The sequence below is a fragment of the Salminus brasiliensis genome, chromosome 22, assembly GCF_030463535.1.
Source record: "Salminus brasiliensis chromosome 22, fSalBra1.hap2, whole genome shotgun sequence".
Taxonomy (NCBI): Eukaryota; Metazoa; Chordata; class Actinopteri; order Characiformes; family Bryconidae; genus Salminus; species Salminus brasiliensis.
The window spans coordinates 11,057,414-11,075,683 of record NC_132899.1 but is presented as its reverse complement, the minus strand read 5'-3'; the positions used below and the strand labels follow the sequence as shown (position 1 = coordinate 11,075,683).

The 18,270-nt window shown below is 39.7% G+C and overlaps 2 protein-coding genes across 3 annotated transcripts in view; one reads left to right on the top strand and one right to left on the bottom strand.

The window, feature by feature from the left end:
• caskin2 (CASK interacting protein 2) overlaps positions 1-1,493 on the top strand; it is a 61,400-nt gene extending 59,907 nt beyond the window's left edge. For both annotated transcript variants that reach the window (XM_072666880.1, XM_072666879.1), the window contains 2 exons: positions 78-333; positions 1,320-1,493. In XM_072666880.1, the coding sequence (XP_072522981.1) occupies positions 78-333; positions 1,320-1,416 (353 nt within the window). In that variant the 3' untranslated portion in view covers positions 1,417-1,493. The remainder of the gene's footprint in view (positions 1-77; positions 334-1,319) is intronic.
• Positions 1,494-4,080: 2,587 nt separating this feature from the next.
• nme2a (NME/NM23 nucleoside diphosphate kinase 2a) lies at positions 4,081-6,927 on the bottom strand. The gene is made up of 5 exons (XM_072667233.1): positions 6,857-6,927; positions 6,435-6,567; positions 5,602-5,703; positions 4,482-4,594; positions 4,081-4,192 (listed from the first exon to the last, which is right to left on the bottom strand). Exons 1-5 carry the CDS (start codon positions 6,925-6,927, stop codon positions 4,081-4,083), a joined length of 531 nt encoding a protein of 176 aa, XP_072523334.1.
• Between the last annotated feature and the right edge of the window lie 11,343 nt (positions 6,928-18,270).

Genomic DNA, 18,270 nt, shown 5'->3' with positions numbered 1-18,270 from the left:
ATATTTATGAAGTAAAGTCAATGTCTGTGTTTATATAATACATGTTGGATGCTTGTTTGTTATTGATCTGTTATTAGTAGATGGATCTCCTTCTGGGATGCCCATCAAGAAGGCACAGAACACTGTCTTTACTCTTTCCTCTCCGTCTGGCACCGTGGCAGTCTGTACCCCCATCCGTGGCCCTCTGGACCAGAAGAGAAAAGTGCAGTCCCCGGCTGCAGGACAGGGCCCAGATGAGCTGGTTCAGAAACGTCTAGAACAGACCAGCACTTCTCTGGAGGCAGCTCTGATGGTTGTGGAGAAAAAATTAGCTCAGGAGGATCAGACAGACAGGTAGCTTGCACACATGAACACACAGACCCTTAACATGGGAACAGTGTCGATTCACCTCTCTAGAACAGCATACACTATATGGACAAAAGTATTGGGACACATGCCTATTTATTGTTTCTTCCTAAATAAAGGGAATTTTAAACATATCCTGCTTTTGTTGGAGTAACTGTCTTTCTACTGGATTTTTATGCATTGTTGTGAGGATTTGGTTGCACCCCACCGCATCTCTAACTCTCTAACTCATCCCAGAAGTATTAGATGGAGCAACATCTATTATTCCAGAGAAAACAGTTCTACTGCTCCACAGCTCAGTGCTGGGAGGCTTTATACCCCTCTAGCACACGCCTGGCATTAGACATGGTGCCAATGGGTTCATGTTTATCTCCTCCAGAGAGTTCTATTCTATTGGCAATACTTATCTACGGGGACGAGGCAAGCTGTGTGTGTGCATTTGCGCCTTTGTGTGTCAGCAATAGGTGCAACTTAAAGTAGCTGAATGCATTTATTAGAAGGGGTGTACACAAACATTTGGACATATAGTATATAATGCTCAATTATTAGTAGTATTCATTTCATTCACAGGAGATGGAGAGTAAATCAAGCTTTATGAGCACTATGAGGGGGCTGGTTTAGGCGGATATGATTAGATCGTGGTACAGATGGTGATATTAAAGGCAGGAACGATGTATAAATATCGTAGCCCTGTGGGAACAGACAGCTGGTGTAATGATGACACGCTCTTCCTGCTTTAAAACAAACAGCCCTCATGTCTTCTCGATTTAAGCACATGTTCAGCAATTTCCTCACTGTCTTTCTAGTTGTGTCCACTCACACACCAGCTCTATCAAAAGCGAAAGCAGCACTTTGAAAGGCACCAAAACACATGATTTAATTCTTATTGATACATACTGTGTGCTATACACAAATTACTGGATGTAAGAACAATAACAGTGACCTTCTTCATGCCCTTTTCTTTCCTGTCACAGTGACGTTTACACAGTGAAGTCAGCAGGCAACATTCTGGACGACATTGGGAACATGTTTGATGATCTTGCTGACCAGCTGGATGCCATGTTGGACTGACCCCATTCTGCCAATTTTCTACTCTTCATGTACCATCTTCAGCAGGACAGAGAGTATTTTGGGTGCACTGGAGGAGTGCGGGATCTCATTGAAAAACTCCTCAGCCTCCGTGGCTCTACTGAACACTTCGAGATTTACTCTTCCCTTATTGCTTCTGTGATGGCTTTAGTTCCAGATGGGCACTAAATCACTAAATTCAGGGAGCCATGCAGTTCTAGACTCCAGCCTGGCCCGTGGACAAAATAAAAACCTGTGGGCTCGTACCATGGCTCAACCCTTGAGCGGCGTCAGTGGAGAAATGATGCAGCGAGACGTGAGGCTCCCACCAGGGTCTAGCTTATCTGCTCAGTTGGCTGTCCAGGACAGAGGTGTGTCCTTTTTACTCCTGCCAGTACTTTATAGCGCTTACGTTTTGAACCTACCGTGTCAGAGCTCTTTGAGGAGAAACACTTTCATTTCCTGTTGTGCACAGACCATGCCCCTCTAGGCATGAGAGAGTGAAAAACAAAGCATCTGACCTCTCCCTTATTCAGACCTTACAGTACACGTCATTTGATTTGCGATGCCATCTGTACACGTACTGCTCTGATGTGTGCTTAAAAAAAGAAAGACTGGGTCTGCTCAGATAAGAGTGCACTAAAACCATCCAGCCAGGTAAAATATAAGCAACTAATGCAGCCGTATGTGAAAGTGATGGGATTATTAAAAGCAAATAAACTCTGTGGACCAAGTTTGTCAGACACTGATTGCAAGATTAGGACCAGTTTTAGGGTCCAGTATTTGCACAAGTAGACAAATCTTTCAAATGAACTATTCTTGAAGGAGAATTTCACCAAGTTCTTTAACATTTCTGTCTAATTCAGTCAGGAAGACCCTAAACAGATTCATTCAGGGGGGCTTGCTAATTGATCATTGCAAAAAAACTTACAGACTCAGTTTTAAATTGTGTAAATTAACAGTCAGGGTCTTTAAAACTGGGAGGTGCTTGGAACACAGGCATACAGGTCCATAACAGGCAGTTCAAGCTCTAAACCAAAGCCCAAAGCAAAGGGTCAACTACACAGGAACCAAAACCAAGAGAACCACAGCTCAGAACTCAAGTAAATTAATCAGAGACTTTGCGAAGTAGAGAGATCCAGCAAGCTCAAGAATCAGGTCCCAGAGTCCAATTATTATAGTCAGGTAAGAGGCAGAGCCTGGAGGAGGTTGACAAGTTCCAAATGTCACTGTTGAGTACATGACCATGACCCTTCGCAGTACGATGTGAGGCCAGAAGGGGGAGCTATCGCGACAACATCAGAGAAATACTGTAGCTTTCTGTGAGGTCATGTTTAAATGCTTCAGCATCTGGTTTTTATTTTTGACTTTGCAAGTTTCTACAGAATAGTGCATCAAAACCTCTATAAAAAGGGTGGAATTTCTCTTCAAGAATGAGTGGGTTATAACAATAAATAGCACAAATAGCATAAAATAATATGGCAAAAGTACTATAGTTTTCCACTTTTAGAGTCGTTATTAGAGTTGATAATGAAGATAGTTTTATAATGATTATTAAAGAGAGTGTTGATTGCATGTATTGCATCACCGTATGCTTCCTTGGTTTGTAATATCAATAAATGAAAACCCAGTTGCAAAGTGCTTGTACTCTTTAGCAAACGTACATACATTCAGTTGTAGGATTAAATTGCACCAGATTTACCAAATGGGAAGTAATGCTGAATTTCAAATAATCCTGAATTTTAACACCTTAAATAAATAGATATGGATAAAAAACCATAAGTAACCAGCCCATGCAGGTCATCAGAAAGTATTACTGAAAGTTGAAATTGTGATATTTAAATCTGCTTGTTTTTTTTTTGTTGTTTTTTTTAATTTAGCTTGGCTCACTGTTTTGCACTTTCCATGTAGTGTATGCACTATACTTTATGTAGTCTGTGTTTAATTTCAGATTATTGTGAACCTGCATGTACAGATTATATTTCCAAATGTTTTGTTTGTTTGTTTGTTTATTTTTACAAAGTGAGACAAATATCTGGACTTATAATTGCAAGAGAAATAAAACATGCATGTTGTTTTTTATATAAAGATATCAACCAATAACTAGATTTTATACTACAGCTTATGATATTCCTATTTTTAATCCACTTTACAAAGTACACCCAACTGGTGTTTCAGCACAAGTTCAATATACTACTGTATACGACTCTGTACATGTTTCTAAACACTGTGGTGCTGCTTGCATGGTGTATCCATGTCAGTACTAAGACAGACAGAATTGTATATCAATGTGGGCCTATAGAAGTACCATTATTATACACCATTAATAATAAAGTGACTGAAGCTGTTTTAAGAGAAAAGTATCTAAAGTTCTGTTCAATAATGATGTTGATAAACAAAGCTGATATGTGTTCTGTAATTACATTTATTTGCAGATGAAAACTTTGAATAACCTCCCAGTTACATGTTACATTTAAAATGGACTATCATACTAATTTCCCAGTGCGCAAAATATTCTATAAAAAGCTTTAAAAATGATAAAATGATGTTTTGTGGTTTTTATGAAAACAGACTCAAGAAAACAGAGAAAAAATACTGTCCACAATTTGATTGGAACTGGAAAAAGTGAAGGATATCAGGAGAAGAGAAAGGGGAGGGGAAAATCTTCTAGATCCAGCTGTCATGACATTTAGTGTAGTCACAGAGCTCCTCTGGTTTAAACCACAGACCGATCTCAGTGTTGGCACTGTCTAAAGAATCACTCCCATGGATGATGTTCCTGAAAGAGAGAATAATGTAATTTCTCAGCAAAACCCTGCACAGCATGAATAATGGAGGTGTCACATCATACGTCATTACTGATTATCAGGATTATGAGGGGGGAAGTTGGAAAAAGCTTGTGACTTCTCTATTTTCACACCTTTGTAGGAAGATTAACTTTCCTCTGAGCAAAAAGCTGATGTGACTTTTAAGGCTTTCAAAACTGAAACTTTCCTGAGCCTACAAACTCTTCCAGACTTTAATGTCTAACTGCAGATCAGCAGATTAACAGCACAATCAAATCTTACCTGCCAACCTGGATGCAGAAGTCACCTCGAATTGTCCCAGGCTTAGAATCAGCAGGGTTAGTCTCCCCGAGCATCACTCGGCCTGTTTTTATCACATTACACCCCTCCCAAACCTGAGACAGTAGAAGAGAAAACACCTCTGAAAATAAAGCAGCTTCAAAAAGTTATTTAAATGATGCCATTAAAGAAGCACTATTTTTGCTTCCATGATGAACCATATTTGAAAGCATGAAGAACCTGAACATTGGTAAAGAATCAATTTCATCACTTCTGATGAAAGTAGCATTCAGGTACTTTAAGTTGCACTCATTGCTGTCACAGATGTGTCCCTGTAGAGAAGCATTGCCAATAAACCTCTGAGGCAGATCATTATGAACCCATTAGCATCATGCCTAATATTAGGTTTTGGCTAGAGGGGTATAAAGCCCCCCCAGCACTGAGCTGTGGAGCAGTGGAGCTGTGTTCTCTGGAATGAAGGCGCTCCATACAATACTTTTAGGATGAGTTGGGATGGTGATCATCCAGTATCCTCACTTCCTCCTCCTCATATCCCCATCTTCACTAATGTTATTGTTGCTGAATGCAATCAAATCCTCATAGCAATGCTCCAAAATCTAGTAGAAAGCCTAGCCTAGCCTGGACAGTAGAGACAGTTACTCCAACTAAAGCAGGATAAAGAAAAGCAGAAGTCGTCTCAATACATTTGTCCATATAGTGTATTTATCTATGGCATTGCTCAAAGAACCCCTTTGGGGGAAAAACTTGTATTTTCATCTTTGAATTGTTTAAATGTTTTACACCACCTGCACTTCACACTGCGTCAAAATTTCATTAGAATGGACTGATATAAATACAATATTAATACACAATATTGTTATATTAAATATTAAATTACATTCATTGTGAAGAATGCTTTGTTCTCCATTCTTTACCAAAGTTAACATCCTGGAGTTATGATGTTTTTTTTCAACAGTGAGAATAACAATAATAATAATAATAATAATAAGTATATATGTCATTTAATGGCTTCACATTCATTGATTGTGATTTAAAGTGTGCTTCAATCGGACTGCTGCTTCTTAGAGACAGGAAAGCAGTATAAATAGATTAACCCTCTCACCATGGCAACCACAGGGCCAGAGGACATGTAACTGACAAGGCCGGGGAAGAATGGCCTGTCCTTCAGGTCACTGTAGTGCTGCTTGAGAATGTCCTCACTGGCCTGCACCACACACACACACACACACACACACACACACACACACACACACACACACACACACATAAACTTAAAGAAACAGGACATTGCTGCATATTATACATATATCAGTGCACTGCATTCACAACAGTTTTAGCTGTAACTGGTTTCAGAAGCACTTTGCAACATACATGCACCATAGATCTGTGGTGTCCGATCTGTCTGATTTGGCTCTTGCTAAAAAAAGTACATTTGTGGTTAATGCACAGACATATGTCAGCAAGTCTGGCAGGTCTAGACAGGCTTAGGCCTATTCTGAGTGGAGCACAGCAGCCTGTTGATATATGAGGATATACTGCAGTTATGGAATGTAGGTTTAGTACTAATAATGTGTTTAACTCTGACTTAGGAGCCACACAGGAAAGGAGGGATCAAGCCTTGGTGGCACTCACCTTAAGAAGTGCAACAGCTAAGAATAGGCTTTAGAATTAACCTAACAACTTCTCTGTATGCTGTAGAAGGTCAAGCACTGTCCTGTTTTTGCACATTTTACATAATGCATGTGACATATATGCATATACCCACTGATTGTGAGCTAGTGCAAGCTAACCATAAGCAGACAAATAATCCCAAGAGCCCTCTATAATTCCAATATGCAGATATTGGGACATGAAAACATGCAAAACATGAAGAGCAACCAACAGGTCAGGTCTAATCTGCAGCTAAAAAATGAAATGACCAGTCCTTTAACTTACATGGAGTAACTTCAGGCCCACCAACTTGAATCCTTTCTGCTCAAAACGCTTGATGATTTCTCCAACAAGCCCTCTCTGAACTCCATCCGGTTTGATGGCGATGAAGGTGCGCTCTTGGTTGGCGGCCATTGGACTAAAACATAGTGAGGTCACACTCTTTCCAAATGCACAAAGTCAGCAGTTTAAAACCATCCTCATTTATGACAAACAATTCAAACCTCAGTTGCATAACAGCTCAAGTAGCCACCAGAAACAACTTAGTATCAAAACACACCCTCACATCCTCTGGATGAAAGCAAAGCTGTCCAGGTGCTGAACCAAGAGAACCAAGATGGACCAAGATCTTAAACTTAAGCTAAATGGAAATTGCTACTACTCACTTCTGGAAACTGCAAAGTAATAATGCAAAAATGAAGACTTACGGATTGGTGGAAATGGGACATTGGTGTGGAGGTTGACTAGGGTGTCTGGGTGCAGGGGAGCCTGAGCCCATATCCCATTAGCCCTCATGTGCCAGGACCCACAGATGCCCAGCTCATCTTTGCCTATCACTGGCATTGCTGCTTTTCCACCCACCCATTTTCTGACAAGCACCACCCTCCTACATTAGGATTGGCTAGTACTGTCTGCAGTGTCCACTGGTGGGTGGTAACTTGTTCCATACATAGGAACAATTTTGTACAAATTATAATACTTTGTATAATACTAATAATATAAGACTCATTTACATTTACTTTCTCATTTCTTTTGTAAAGGGGTTTTTATTTAATCCTGCTCCGTTAGTTTAGCCTCTGGATTGCTTTGCTGTATCTCACTCCTCTCATCTTTCCACTTTGGCTTTGCAGTTTAGATCAAAATGATCAGAAAAAGACAAGAATAGTGCCTATAAACTTCAGTTCCTATGCAAAACACTCATTTTACTTGGAGACGATTTTAGGTTAGCTGCTTAAACAGTTTGAACCTACAGGCGGACCAGTTCCAGTACAGGTGGAGGGAGCTTGTCTGAATACAGGTGTGGATTAAAACATGCCTGTGTCCTGAAACTTAGTGCTGGAGCTGGAGCTGCTCTTGGCACACAGCACAAATCCCAAGTGGACCTTTGGCACCTGATAGATCTAATCGCCATGGCCATAGAATCTTATCGTACTGTGGCCTCACCTGATCACCCTCACTCACTGCCTATCTCTATTTATATCACTCTTCCGGAGCTGGACTCTTCATCAAGTTTTAGGTGAGACGCGTGCCAGTCACAGATAATCACCCTTACATGAAGCTGTGCAGGGTGAGGTACGAAAAAGATGCAGTAAGTTAGAGTGCGGTTGTGAATTTGATCAGACACTGAGCTTTACGGTTTGCTTTTCTAGTTCAGGCACAGAAGTCAGAAATTTAAGAGACTAAAAAAACCACTAAAAAGAAACCTCGCTCATTTAAACTGTGCAATTTTGATAACATCAACATTATCAGGCTAGTACTCCTAATCTTCTTGTATGTTTAAAACAGACAGCTGGTGTATATAAAACTGTAAGTTCACCTTACAGACATTTGTTTCTTACCTTAAATGATGACCGTGTGTTGACCAGAATCAAGTGGACAAGTTAAATCCCAGAGCAGCTACAGGCTTACAGTGGGCGGGGCCAGCTGCAGGCAAATCATTATAGTGTCTGGTTGTCTGGCTTAAGGGGTCATTTGTGAGCACTGGTCTACTTGTTATTTTAAAAAATATATAACAGCATATGAAAAACATGTTATTATTATTATTATCAATAATATGAAACAAATATAAAAAATACTACTATTACTAGATTACCAATACAATTTATTAAGTATATTTTAAAAATATATTTACATTTATTGATTTATTTGTACCCACCCCTACATTTATGATATGCTACAATGCATTGCAGCCAAACACTTTTTTATTGTATTGATTGTACAAGTATAATGACCAGTGGATGGTTTCCCCCTCACAGCAGTATTATTTCCCCCTCACAGCAGTATATATTAACAGTAGTATTTTTCCAGGGACTTTTCTATTGACAATTTGAAGGAAAATATTCACAGTGATATAAAGTATGCAAGGCTTACCTCAGACTCAATCTGATGGAGAAACCTAATACCTATTGGCAAACCTAATTACTTATGGCAGAAAATATTAGGAGGATCACACCCTGAATGTTTTAATGCTGTTAGGAACAGCCTAGTGTCTTAGATATTTACCTAAACTATTTTAAAAGTATGTCAGCACGATGGATATTGTTTCAATATAAATAATTAACCAAAACCAGGCAAGTCTAGTTTTGCCGGATATCCTAAAAAAGGTTCTGTGTCATAAAATTACATTTACATTTTGTTTCATGTACCATTTTATGTATATTATTCACACATATTTACTTGTTTGTAGATGTAGAGGGCCTCAGGACCTCATGAACATGGATTTTGGCGTGTTAATGAATCTGGTGAGGCCAGTGGCTGGTGTGGTAGAAGATCAAATGAAAAATCTGAAATATATGAAAAAAGACAACGTTTTTCATGGGGTGATGTGGAACTTTTTTCACATGACTGTAAAACCATTGCTGAAGAATCTAGGTCACATTTTGGGAGAGAGCAGACTGTGGCCTACAGCATAGGTTGTAGTGGTATGCTCATATTTTGTCTTCAGATACAGACGATGTCTTACTTTTTCCCATCAAATGTCAGGACAGACGTCTGCCCTTTGATCTTCCCATTTTCCATACTCCACCGTAAAACTGCAGATTTCAACTGGAAAGGTTAGTATCTTCAAACCTTTAAAGGTTGTTGCTTCTATCAAGACACCAAAAAGACTGGATCCCCTTACCATTTTAATCACCTTTCAGCACAGCAGAACCCACTGCACTGTGGAGTCATCATTGTGAAAGCACCATTAAGACAATCAAGTTGAATGAAATTTGATCTGTTAAGCGCACCCAGAGCATCATATCGGATGGAAACTAATCTTGTGTTACATGGGGTTATGGGCCGGCCACACTGTCAGATAAGTACTTTAATTTTACTCTGCATTGCCAACATTTGAATTGAGGACAGCGTCATAAAATGGCCAGGGATTACTTAATGGTTATATTATAAGGTTTGGCCATCTGCTAGGAGATATAGACTGTAGTTCCCATTAAAGGAGCTGTGCTTTTTTATACGGCTTGTCGTTTCCAGTTCATGCTTGCCTGTGATATCTACTTGCTTTTTTTGGCTTAGCTTGTAGATGCATTATACATTTCTTTCAGGATTCATGCTGTTTGACAGGGCTAAATTGATGGTCCATTTTTACATTCCATAGCAAATTTCTGTTTTTAGTTAACATTATGTTGAATTTCTGGACATGGTGATAATTTATGTTTGAAACAGTTTGAGGTTTGCACGGTATATTGTTTGTGTGTGCTTGTGTAAGTGTATGCTACATTTATTTTTGGGTAGCTGTGGCATTTGTGGTTAATCAAGAACACAATGCTTGTCTCATACATGTATCTTGTTTTCTATATTTTACCATCCATGTACCATTCACCCCCCTGTGTGTCTCCACAACAGATCTGACTATTCGATGCATGCACTCCACAAAACCTCTGAAGGCAACCTGTAGCATCTGGCACGAAAACGGTAGTAGCAGATTATTTACATCCAGTAAGTTGTGAGATGGGGCCTCCATGAATCACATCAGTGAGGCTTAGGCACCCGTGACCCGGTTGTGAGTTTACCAGTTGTCCTTTCTTGAAGCATTTATGGTAGGTTCTAACCACTGCATCCCGGGAACACCCCAGAAGACCTGCCTGCCATTTTGGAGATGTTCTGACCCAGTCATCTAGAATCACAACATGGTTATTGTTATTATAAGTGGCTCAGATTGTTTTGCTTGACCATTTTACTGCTTTGACCACATTACCTTCAAGAACCGACTGTTTACTTGCTGCCTAATAAATCCGACCCCTTGACAGATGCCACTGTAGATGAAGATAATCTATGTTTTTCACTTCACCTATCAGTGGTGCTAATGTTATGTCTCATTAGCCCTTATTTGGCTGTCCTGTATTGTATCTTAGTCAAAAAGCAGCGCAGGCTGAAACACATCTAATAATTTTAACATTAATGGGTGAGGTTATCTGCTGTATGCTGAATAGGAGTTTTTATGACACCACAAGAGTAGTGGTTTCAAAGTGAGCTGTTTCTGCAGATGTGATTTCCATATATGATCTGTATTACCATATGCAGAAGGAATGCCACAATTTTAATCAGCAAGGCAATAGCAGTTTTCCATGACATGGGCCCTTTAATGCTGGCCCTATGCAAAAAGCTTGAGTGCACATAGTTAAGTGTAATAATTAGGTACATTGCAAACTGTGGCTCATTTACTGAGTCAGCACATGATCCTGCCAACATGAGAATGAGCCAAAGGAGAAGTTAAATTACTTCAACATGCATGAACAAGTGTGTACACACACACATACTGTATATCCCATCCCTGTGTTCACTGGCCGGCTTAAAGTTGTTCATCCCTGCATCATATCACCCAGGACTACAGAGAAACTAGAGCCAAATGTGGTTAAAAGTGCCTAAACAATTCAAAGTCTTTCTTCCTTCCAGCACATGCACTTAGCCACTAACTAACCACCTGGATAATCCTCTCTCAATCTCCCTAACTCTACTGTAGATGTTCCGCATTCCTAGCTCTATTTTTACCAGGGCTTAAAGTAAGGATTAGGTGTGGTAGCTGCCGAGTTGTGTTATTTAAACTGTTTTAATGTGAGATAATGTGTGATAGCAGGTGAGCATAAGTGGAAATTTAGCCCCACAAGAGTCCCACACCTCTTCTCTAAGATGTGAAAAATCACATTTGTAGTTACAGCTTAGTTTTATTAAGCTTTGCCTCTTGATTTCTATTGTATTCTGAATTGATTCTATGATTGTTTTGATGTATTACTTATTAATCCAATGGTTGATGCAATGCTTTATACATGTGTTCCCAAAGACACAATTAAACACTTCAATTACACTTTGAAATAAATTCATTTAAAAATAAAAAAGTATTTTTTTCCTAATTGGTGAACAAATACAGTTATATTTGGCTTGGTAACTGTCCACAGGTCCTGTCCAAGGCAGTTTAGGCAATCAGGCAGATTATGACTATTAAAGAGTAATCAATACAGAGCGATAAAAAAAACCCAAAGTGAACCTGGATTGAAAGTCTTTTAAAAAGGCTAAAGTTTCCAGATTTACAAAGATTTTACGCTTTAAAAACTTTTCTAAAAACACAGCACCTTTTTGAGTGTCCTTATGTACAGAGTGTATGTAATGTGATGAGCAGTGATGCAAAACTTTGTGAAAAGTGTACTGTAGAACAAAGATTATAACATAAAATATGAGAAAATAGTTTTAATTTAATCAATAAAACAAAACACTTAAAATAAACCCTAAACAAGTCCTACAAGTACATGTAGGAGTTTATCACACTGCTCTGTTTCTTTTGCTTTCCTTCTGTCTGTTCGTTTTTCCCCATGTGCCCCATGTCTTCAGCACATGGCTTGTCTATTCATTAATGTTCCTTCCTGTGCCTCCTTTGTAGCCCTGCCCTCTCGTTATCTTCCCCAGGTGTACCTTGTCAGTGTCTGTGTATAAGTAGTCCCTTTGGTTTAGTGGTCAGTGTTTGCATGTCAGTTCATGGAGTGTTAGCCTGTCTTGTTTGCATTTTATTGTGTACATTATTGTTAATGTCTTGTTTGTTTTAGTATCCAGTTTTGATTTCTTTGGTTTTCTGTTTTTGTTGAGTTAAATCTCATACACAAAATGTTATGTCTGCCTCTGCCTTCAAGTTTCTAGTGATAGAATGAAATATTGTAAATAGGTCTATTGATTATAGAAATAACAATAATTAAGCATATTTTCTTGTATGATTATCTATCAGTCTTTTTAGGAATGGCACACTGGAAGACCAGCACAATAGCCAGGGCACCGTTAATTTTTTTTAATACTTTTAAATTAATTTATTTACTTTATTTATTTACTCCACAATTTTTTTCTATTGTGCCCTATTCATTTGAAAGGATAATTAAAAATGAGTTCTCCATTACTGTGTTTAAGTGCCATTTTCATGCCTTGTACTTCATTAGTTACTCTTTTGAATTCATGAGGTGAGTTCATTAGATGAAGTATTTCAAGTGAACTGTGAGAGCAGACGCTAATCCTCAACTTTCACTTTAGATTCGAGTGCAGTTTGTATTTTTGCTCTGTGTTGCATGTTGTGAGTAAAATGCGTACAGTATCCATTGCAGATTAGATGTTTAACCTTTGAGTTACTACCTTTACTGTATTTTTGGCTGCATGATGTGCATAATCTTTGTTAACAACACTCTTCCCATCAAAGATGCAGTAAATTACACTAGTCACTAATTACACTAGTACATTTCAAGTTCAAAACTGATCACTTATGGGGATAGGGCCAAGTTTGGAGGGAGACAGGGAAGAACTAGAAGAACTAACAACTAGGATTTATAGTAGACGCCTCTTTATTTGTCATTTGTCACTCTAAATGTCCCTAATTGTGTTACGGCATCTTGCTTTTCCTCATCATCGATTCCAGTTCTCCACCACTGGGGAGCAATACCCAAGCAGCATGGTTAGGCCAGATGGATAGTGGCTCCAACCTCAGATGTAGCACTTCAGCTGAGAGCAATCCTACTGATGATGGATTCTCATACTGAAGCTCTCTTGGATGAATGAATTCTGTAGAACTGTAAATGAGGAACAGCATATGGCCAGTAATTTACTGAGATTTACATATAAATTGAGATAGAAACAGGACTCCTTTCCAGTTGCACTTATTTTTTTTATTTCCGTCCTTCTAGCAGCTCATTTTACTCTACTTAGAGCATAAAATGTGGATGTGTTTGTGCTGCTCTGTATTTTTTCTGTTTGTATCTGACGTGGTTCAGTTCACACACAGGTTTGCCAGTTTCACTCAATTTCACAAATGAATGTTTCAATTAGTGTTTACTGAAATTGGACTGTTGCGATTCTGATTCCTTCTATCAACTTCTAATTAGAAATTAGTATTAATCAGCAGTCTTGTGTATGTAACCTGTTGCAGTATTTAATGGTACACTGTTAAAAAAAAAGGTGCTTCAAATGCTTTTTGAGTGATACCATATAAGAGTCACGTATGGTTCCATAAAGGACTATGTTGTAGAGTAATAGGGGTGTGTGTGTGAGTGAAGAACCTTTATGTCATATGAAGGTTCTTTAGATCTCTAAATGGTCAATGGGGGCAATCGAATGTAGTGTATTTATTAGAAGGGGTGTCCACAAACATATGGACCGATAATGAATGATCTAAACATCTGGATTTCTGTCTCTGTAGTATAGCCGAAAACTGTGCTGACATGAGGAAACTAGGTTAGTCCTTTTCCTTCATAGCATCGCTCAAGGGAGGATGACAGATTTTAACCTGTCAAAAACCAGAAAGCAGCAACATCTCTGATATTTTTATAACTTTACGGAGGAACGCCTCAGCTGTCATGATCGGACAGTTATCAATGAAGCTAATAGTTTGTCTCTTTATCATCTCCGGCTTAGGTCTGGGGGAAATGGCCTGTGTAGGACTGAGAGCAAGAGATGGAGAGAAAAAGAGGTATCCTAGTAATGCTGTAAAGCCACGCAGTGTACAGGCTAAAGGGCTTACACAAAATAACAGGTAATATTTTTATTAGTTTTGGTTTAAAAATAATTCATCCTTTTATTTTCAGGAAACATATGATGAAAAAGTTTTGTTAAAAGTTTAGTCATGCAAACTATCGATAGCTGAGCTAATAATAGGTCCACGCACTGTGACTAATGCTAAAACACGACTTAACACCTATTCTCTTGGGTTTCACACACTTGTAGCAGTAAAACGTCCTGAAAGGCTGAAATGGTGAAAATGCTCTGTCTGTGGTGTCAGCGTTGGTGTGAAGCCCAAGCACAAGCCCAGGCACTTACAGAACGTCTAAAGATCTCCTAGAAAAGTGTGAATGCAAAAAAGAGGTGCCCAGTGTACAGAAGGGAAGCTCTACAGTTTTTTTTTCTTCGGGAACACGCTGTAAGAAGACTATCTGCAAGCCTGGATAACTGCTTCTGGAATGTCTTGGCCTTTCTATCACAATGTTAAGAAATGAGCAGGGATTAGTTGGGAACCCTCCAGGATCAGTCAAGGACAGTAGAGGTCTCCATTAATATAACATTAACCTTTCTTCACCCACATCTTCCTTTCCCAAACCTATGGCTTTGTCTTCATTAGACACCCTGACAAGTTTCCTTAACAGCTCAGTGTGCCCTATTAGCAGCCCCAGAGCTTTGAGGGCCATCTAAAAACCTAGCACCCTCAAGTGCCCGCCTCAAGCACAAGCAGACGAAGATCTGTGTAGAAATGAGAGAAATGTGCCAACAAAAAAGGGTTTTAATGCACAAGACACCCCAGACACAGCCAGCCCAACGTCAACATTGGAAGGAACCATCTGGGAGTTGGCTTTGTGTGCCTGGATCTACCGCTTTCTGCAGGCACATCACTGAGCTGCAGTGCAACCCCTGCCATCGCCGTTGTTCCTCTCTGATGTCATTGTTGGGATGGACGGTAGCGTGATGAAAGACTGCAGACAGGACTGAGACTGAGAGCACACAAGGCTCAGTGGAGCTGTCAGAAATTCTGAGTCTCTCCACATGAATGAGACTTCCTAATGTCGGTAACCTTGAGGTTTGTGTTTGCTCTCGATAGAAGCCGACTGCGCCGGCTTTGTTCCGCTCCATTCTGCCGCCTCCTGCACCGTCAGGCTATCCAGGGGGCAAAAGTGCCATGCTTACTGACAAACTCTGCCTGTACGAATTCACCAAACAGGGTGTGGACGAGAGAGACTAGGGGAGTGCGACTGGGAGGAGAGTGGTTCGTGTCAGAGCTTGGAGAAGAAGCACCGCAAAGCCTTCCCCAACATAATAAGATCTTAGGCTGTATGAAAGCAGAATAGGACTTGCTTAGTATTCGCTGCACTGCTGTCCTTGTAACTGTGGAATTCTGGCCTTATCTCATAGGAGGAGCTCATCCATTATTTAAATTCCAGCACCAGTCTTCAATAATTCCTAAAGGATCTTTTGCTTGCTATGCTTTTCCTTCTTACTGTTTTTATTCCCCAGACGTTGCTCATCAGCAGTCCAATGTGCATTAGCAGACAGTGCGGGGATTTAGGAGGACGAGAACTCCTTGTACCCAACACTGGCCGGATGGTCAGAATAGGAGCAATAAAGTGTGTAAATCTCAATTTGGGAAGTGCACTCTCGAATACTCTCCATAATGTATGTGCAATTAGGACGTCAATGAAATAATACATCATATCCTATTATAGTGTACATTATAGTATATGATATTTCCTGTTCCTGAAGCAATCTGACAATACCACAGCTTGAAGTGAATGCCTCCAAACTTCCTGAATAATCAGAGGACCTGAATACTTCCTTTGAACACCCAACAGAGGGCAATGTGGTTCAATACAGTGCAACTCCTTTCTTCATTGCCAAGACAGCTGGAGATTTTCATCAACTGCTCTAAGAGTAAACTCAGGTGGTTTCATTTGCAGGAACAGTCACAAATTCACGCTATCTCATCTTTTGCTTTAGCACCCATTTATTCAAATTTGCAGGGTGCACACATTTTCATATTCATGTACAGTAACTTTATCTTTACATGTTTTTCTCCAAAGCTTAAACAGATACAAGGATGTTCAAAATGCAACATATATGCAATATGAAACCAGTCAGTCTTTACATAACATTTCTCTTCTACACTTGTCAGCTAATATCCAGAAATGTAATCTAATAATGATCGTCTGCACACTCTTATCTAATATGCAACCAGTTAAAAAAAAAATCAACAACACAGGTCTCCATCAGCTCCTGCATGCATGACTGGGTGATAAAGTGCACAGAGCACTGCATCCACTGCGACAACTGCATTCCAATAAATCATTAGATGTTTTGACTAGGGTTCAAATTACCATAGAAATTACCATAGAAATGAGCACAGATCCATGTGGAAATTGGGATAATACATTTAGAAGTGCCCAAGCAACACAGGGAAGGCCTGCAATTACAGAAGAAAGAAAAAAATGTCATCAAGAAATGAGGAAATATGAAAGTTAATCACAAGGAACAGTTTATACATTATATAGAACTGGGTTATAGTTTCACACAACTGCTTATTTTTCTGAATGTGTTCCTTCTCAGTGAACCACAGGGGACAAACAGATCTATAAAGTTCATGTCACATATCTTACTCTGCAGCAGATCTCTGTGGAGCTGGTGCTTTTAGCCCTTAGGGGAAACACTGAACAGAATAAGAACATCTCTGTTTGTTTTCTCATTACTCTGAATAAGAAGAATCCATGTTTGCTTTTGAATCGAACATCAGAACTACATGTTTTTAATTTACTTGTCATGGACTCACCTCATCACGCTATGATGCCAGTAGGTCTCCAGTTTGTGTGACTGAGTCAAATTGAAGATCAAAACCCATCAAATTATACGTTTCATTTTAAAGGACTTATGTGATAATTAGGTTTGCTCATTATGCACATTAGTTGCAAATTACCTCTTAGCAAAACACCCTGAGCACTGAGCAGCATCACAGCAACCACCTGAAATACCATAGCATTTACCTACCAACTACTTTGCTTCACCTTAGCAACTGCCTAGGATACTAGCAATCACTTGCCAACACCATAGCTATAATAACCTCGTCCAATACCACAGCAACTGCAAGACAAACACCTTACAACATCCTAGTAACCACTAAGCAATTATGTGGAACACCATAGCAGCCACCTGAAATATCAAATATAATAGCAACCCCTTAGCTAAAACAATTTCCCCCTAGTGACCATGTAGCAACAGCCTAGCACTTCTCTGGAAGTGGAACATGGAAAATTCTCCATTGTGCTTTCAAACATTGTCAAAGTTCACAGAGGCCAATAGGAGAGCAGTGGGTGCCTCCCTCCAACATGGAAGAAAGGCTAGTTTTATTTGTTGCTGAACACAAGCTGTACAACACCAGTCTGAAAACCTTTTGTGACCTATCGTACAAGGTTTAGCATGGTAAGAGGTTTTGGCCCAAGCTGGTCTTCCAGGTTTGTAGGTTTCCAGTGTTGAAATTAGTTCAGAGAGCCTCTGAAATAAACTTGCAAGCTAACATGCTGTCTCCAGCTAGCCCATGCACATTTGCAGATCCTCCCTCTCTACTGAGGGTGCCTCAACCCTTGCTCCCAACCAGAAAGCACAGCACATACTGCAAGTGGTGTGGACAGAGACTTGCACTGACGTGAGCTGTGAGCACAGCGCATAACCCGTTCAGTGTGAAAAGAGGTTCACGCTGTACAACATTCAGCTTTCCTTTAGGAAGTGTGGAAGTGTGTCTTTTTATCATTTTCCTTTTCTGTCACTCACCTTGTGGTATTCTTTCCGACAAGAGCCAAGTTAGTTGTCTAGACGATGAGCCTATTAGGAGGTCAAATTAAAAACTTTTTTTTCAGTCGCATCCACAAAACCGAACTCCCTCTGTCACTAACCTGATTTACTTGACATCGTGACTTTGTGGGCTGATCCAGCTAATTCATCCAACTGGCGGCTACTATTGATCGTGTTGCTAATCCACATTGACAAAGCATAGTCGGAGAACAAACCTCACAGTCAGGTAATTTATGTATTGGTGCATGGAGCCATGTGGTAAGGTAAAAGCTGAGACAAGTTCCTAAATGAGTTTAGCTCATTTTCTGAAGTGTAATTCAAATGATGTCATACA